The sequence below is a fragment of the Hypanus sabinus genome, unplaced genomic scaffold (genome assembly GCF_030144855.1).
Source record: "Hypanus sabinus isolate sHypSab1 unplaced genomic scaffold, sHypSab1.hap1 scaffold_140, whole genome shotgun sequence".
Classification (NCBI taxonomy): domain Eukaryota; kingdom Metazoa; phylum Chordata; class Chondrichthyes; order Myliobatiformes; family Dasyatidae; genus Hypanus; species Hypanus sabinus.
This window is the reverse complement of record NW_026779472.1, coordinates 485,533-490,500: the sequence shown is the minus strand read 5'-3', so window position 1 is coordinate 490,500 and position 4,968 is coordinate 485,533. Positions and strand designations below refer to the sequence as shown.

Sequence of the window (4,968 nt, the reverse complement as noted above, 5' to 3'; positions counted from 1 at the left end):
GGACATCTATTTGAGAGAGTAGGGATCAATTGATCTTGGAGCAGATTAAAAGGTCGGTGCAACATCATGGGCAAAAATCCCTGCATTGTGCTATATTGCTCTATGTCTGGCCCAGCTCAGTTTAAGCCCCGAGAGGAGTGATGAGAGCTGTGAAGCGAGGTGGAATAAAGCCTTTGGAATCATATACCTTTAAGGCCCAGAAATAAACTATGCGACTTTCAGTTTAATGACAGAGATGATATCCTATAGGTAGATTTGTTTTTCTGCTGGGATGGAATGCTTCAGGTTAATTAAACTTTCAGCAGCGTGTAGGGCTCTGCCTATTCCTTACCTCACCAACATTTTGGGGTCAATATTACAAAGCATTAGTGATCTTCATTACAGCTTAAACTTCCCATTCTTCTCAAGCATCATGGAAATGTAAAGTTTTCTTTGAATTAATCAATTTTTTTTCTGTACTTCAGGTGAAAGATGAGAAGACATCGGCGATTCCATGAGAAAGTAGTGCTGGGTGTTCTGATTACTCTGGGATTGTTCTTCATGTTCTGGGATAATGACCAATGTCGAGAGACTGATGTTGTTGCAGAAACTGTTCATCGCAATGACCTGCCCAAGGTTGTTACTGGTGATGCAACTGAATCAGTGCTCAAGCCAAAGTGCCACGCGAACACGACATTGGTGCACCTGTCCTCATTTCATCAAGAGAAAGAGCACATAAAAAACTACTTGATGTATAAACACTGTCGAGAATTTGACATGATTCAAAATGTTCCAGACAAATGTGGTGGTCGAGAAGGATCTCAGAATGTCTTCCTGCTGCTGGTGATCAAATCTCACCCTTTCAATCAGGATCGGTGGGAAATGATAAGGAAGACTTGGGGCAAAGAACGCGAATTCAATGGGGTCCTAATTAAGAGAGTCTTTATTTCTGGTGTCTCTTCTGACCAAAATAAAAATAGGAAATTGAATCAGCTGTTAGCCATGGAAAACAGAGAACACAGAGATATACTACAATGGGATTTCTTGGATACCTTTTACAACCTCACCCTCAAACAATACAAGTTGCTGCAGTGGGTCAGTGAATTTTGCCCTAGTGCTAAATTCATCTTTAGTGCAGATGATGATGCCTTTGTCAACACCGATAACATGGTTGACTATTTGCTAGGCATGAAGGTTCAGCAACACCTGTTTATGGGCCGACTCATTTATGGGTTTGGGCCCAAACGCCAGAAGTCGAGTAAGTATTATATACCAGAAATATTGACCACCATCAAGTTTTACCCACCATACATTAGTGGAGCGGGCATACTCATGTCTGTGTATACAGCTCACATCATTTTCCACATAGCCCAAGACCTTGAACTGTACCCCATTGATGATGTATTTTTTGGGATGTGTCTGGCCAAGGCTGGACTAGCCCCACATCACCATAGCGGATTTAGGACAGCTGGATTTAGTGTTCCTTCTACCCAAGATGAATCTTTCAATCCTTGCTATTACCGTGAGTTGCTGCTAGTGCACCGTATCCGGACTTTTGAAATGCTATTGTTGTGGGATGCAGTGCATGATGCTAATCTGAAGTGTGTTCATGCTCCCCAGACGTCTGCATCCACGGAAAGGACCACATGAGTCATGGGAGAATGTAGCAACTGTTGGAATCGAATGCAGTTTGTAACATGTGTTTGTTAATCAGTTGTTTATGCAATGTAAGAAGGTTAATTCCTAAATTATATTGGAGGATTCATTAATTCATAAGGTTGGCGCCTTTCTACATTCTACAAATGTTTGTAAAGATATTAGGTGTCATCACTCAGCCTAATTCTGACTGCACCCATAATGACATTACAATATAGACAGGAGCATCACAATTTAAGTCAATTGTAAAGTTATTCCAAGTGAACAGTCCTTGTTGCATTGCGTGCAGATAGGTACAGCATGTTAACTTGGTGCATTTGTATAATAACACTCCAATAAAATTTTTAGCAACAGTTATATCTGTGTTTTTTTTCTTGCCGTTTCTTACATGACCCTTGCAAAATGTGAAAGAGACAAATGAATTTCTTGGACTGGAACTGTGAGAACAACAAAGAATCTAGATCTAAAATTGTCTCATGGTTGGAGGAATAGAGAAACTTAAGGTCATCACTTCTGTACTCAAATGTCAGCCTGCATTGTGTCTGTGTAAACTACATATCAAATAAAAGCACACACGCAGGAGATGGCTTTAACTGGTGTATTTACATTGCAGAGAGGGAAAGGGATCAATGAACATGTGGGGACAACAGATCAATATGCATACATAGACGGCAGTCCATATGTAGTGCGAAGGGGAGTGGCATTAGATTTGGCAGGTGTCATGTCTAAGACAATGTACTCGGTTGCCAGTGTCATGTTGCTGGTATTGACACGGTCATCACTGAGAGTTAAGTCCGGTAGCTTTGACTAGTGGCAACCTGGACATCGGAAATCTGGAGAGGAAGGGACTTCGATAAGGCTCATTGTCCGAGGGGCAGCTCACGGCAGTGCAATAGAGCAATCGGTGAGCAATCAACTAGTGGCCAATCGGCATTTGGGATTGATTAGTAACAGCAAATTAAAGGAAGGTGGGGCAAATCCAGTGACCGTCGTCTGAATAGAAATATAGAAAACCTACAGAACAATATGGGCTCTCGGCCCTCAGAGCTGTGCCGAACATGTCCCTACCTTAGACCTACCTAGGCTTTACCCATAGCCCTCTTTTTCTAAGCTCCATGTAATCATACAGGAGTCTCTTAAAAGCCTCTATCGTTTCCGCCTCCACCACCGCCGCCGGCAGCCCATTGCACGCACTCACCTCCCTCTGTGTAAAAAAAAACTTACCCCTGACATCTCCTCTGTACTTACTTTAAAGCACCTTAAATTATTTCCTCTCAAGCTCGCCATTTCAGCCCTGGGGAAAGCCTCTGACTGTCCACACGATCAATGCCTCTCATCATCTTGTACACCTCTATCAGGCGACCTCTCATCCTCCATCGCTCCGAGAAAAGGCCGAGTTCACTCAAACTATTCTCATAAGGCATGCTCCCCAATTCAGACAACATCCTTGTAAATCTCCTCTGCACCCTTTCTATGGTTTCCATGTCCTTCCTGTAGTGAGGTAACTATAACTGAGCACAGTACTCCAAGTCTGATCCGACCAGGGTCCTATATAGCTGCAACATTACCTCTTAGCTCTGAAACTCAATCCCACATTTGATGAAAGCCAATGCTCTATATGCCATCTTAACCACAGAATCAACCTGTGTAGCAGCTTTGTGTGTTCTGTGGGCTCAGACCCCAAGATCCATCTGATCCGCCGCACTGTCAGAAGTTTTGACGTTAATGCCATATTCTGCCATGATAGTGCAGGGACTGCGGTCTGTAGTCAGTTTCTCAGGATCACTCAGCATAATGTTGCACGAACATTATTAGCAAAACACTCCGACACAAGACGGGTTTCATTTTGTTACAGACAGAAATGCCAGTTTGGTACTACAAGTAAATTGCATTTCCAAATTGGTGGAGAAGTGTGCTGACATCCCTCGCTATCTGTAAAACTGTGACGAGATGCTGAGGTGTATTATATATGGACTGTGCCTTTATAAAGTGAGAGAGAGTTGGTGTACAGCGATTCAGAGAGAGCGAGAGACACCACCGAGCTCTTGAGTTGCCATGGTTACGGAAGGGCGGAGCTATGTAATGGACAGCTGATGTTAAGCATGTTTGGGATATAGACAGGGTCAGCTGGGTTTTCAGACAGACACACTGACACACGGAAGACACGGAGGGTAATGCAGAAAGAATAGACACTGGATAAACTTTCAGTGACCACGAAAGGCTGGGTTTTGATTGCAGTGTGGGAAAGGGGTGACTGGTGGATTGTTATCGGTGTGTTTAACCTTTGACAGCTTTACTGCATGAAGTCGGTACTCTTTTGTGTGATCACAAAACTTTAACAGGACTTCGGAAGGCAACGGAAAGATCGACGACATCAGCTTACTTGGAAAACAAATCATCTCTCTCTCTCTCTCTCTCTCTCTCTCCTCATTTCTACTCAAAATATCACAAACTGAACAGACGTCATTCTTATACCATCGGAAGACTATCATTTACTACCTAAGCTGAAGAATTTTGGGGTTTTATATTTACACACTTAGATTTGCATAAATTCTGGTAACTTGTTTGATTTGTCTGGTTTTATATTACGAGATTACGTAGAATCTGATAAGTAGTGTTTTGTTTGTAACAATACCAGACTCCAGGTGTGTTCCAATTCTGCTGGTTCTTTTAACCCGTTACGGGGGGCACGTAACAAACCCGTTCCAACCCCTACATCACACCGCATTTCTGTAAACCCCTTCGACTCCTACAGCACTCGGCACCTCTGCAAAACCTCCATCATCCACCCCGGTGCAGACAGACGGCAGCACATCCGAGAAAGATACTGTCGTGTCAGATTGAATGGCTCACTGTTGGCCAGAAGAAACTACAGTCTGATCAAGGGCGGGGATGCAGACAAACCAGTTCTCTCTGTTTTCTCCTATTTTGTGGGCTATGAACTGATTCTTGAACTGGAATAATTTAATCAGAGCAACTGAATATGGACACAGGGAGCTTCAGGTAATGATCTGCTAAACCTGAGACCATTCTCAAACAAGTCGCCATTTGTTATGTGAAGGGCGTGGACTCTGAACTGATTCTTGACTCTGGGACAATCTAATCAGAGCAAAAAACCAGAGACCATGCTCAGAGGAGCGGCTACTTGTGATGTAAAATGCCAGACATATCAAACAGGCAATCTGTAGTCTCGTTAGACTCTGTCTGGGTTGCCTCATTTAACTGGTTCGGACCGGTCAGGGTGTAAAAATACGATTACATAAGGCTGGGCTGTGCAAATTTCCATATGTTGGTTGTAGCTCTGTACAATGACCAGTAACCAGGTGACCCAGG

At 43.3% G+C, this 4,968-nt stretch overlaps 1 protein-coding gene across 1 annotated transcript; it reads left to right on the top strand.

The window, feature by feature from the left end:
* Nucleotides 1-471: 471 nt before the first annotated feature.
* On the top strand, nucleotides 472-1,629 carry LOC132386931 (N-acetyllactosaminide beta-1,3-N-acetylglucosaminyltransferase 3-like). Its single transcript, XM_059959288.1, has one exon. It carries the CDS (start codon nucleotides 472-474, stop codon nucleotides 1,627-1,629), a length of 1,158 nt encoding a protein of 385 aa, XP_059815271.1.
* The last annotated feature ends 3,339 nt before the right edge of the window (nucleotides 1,630-4,968 follow it).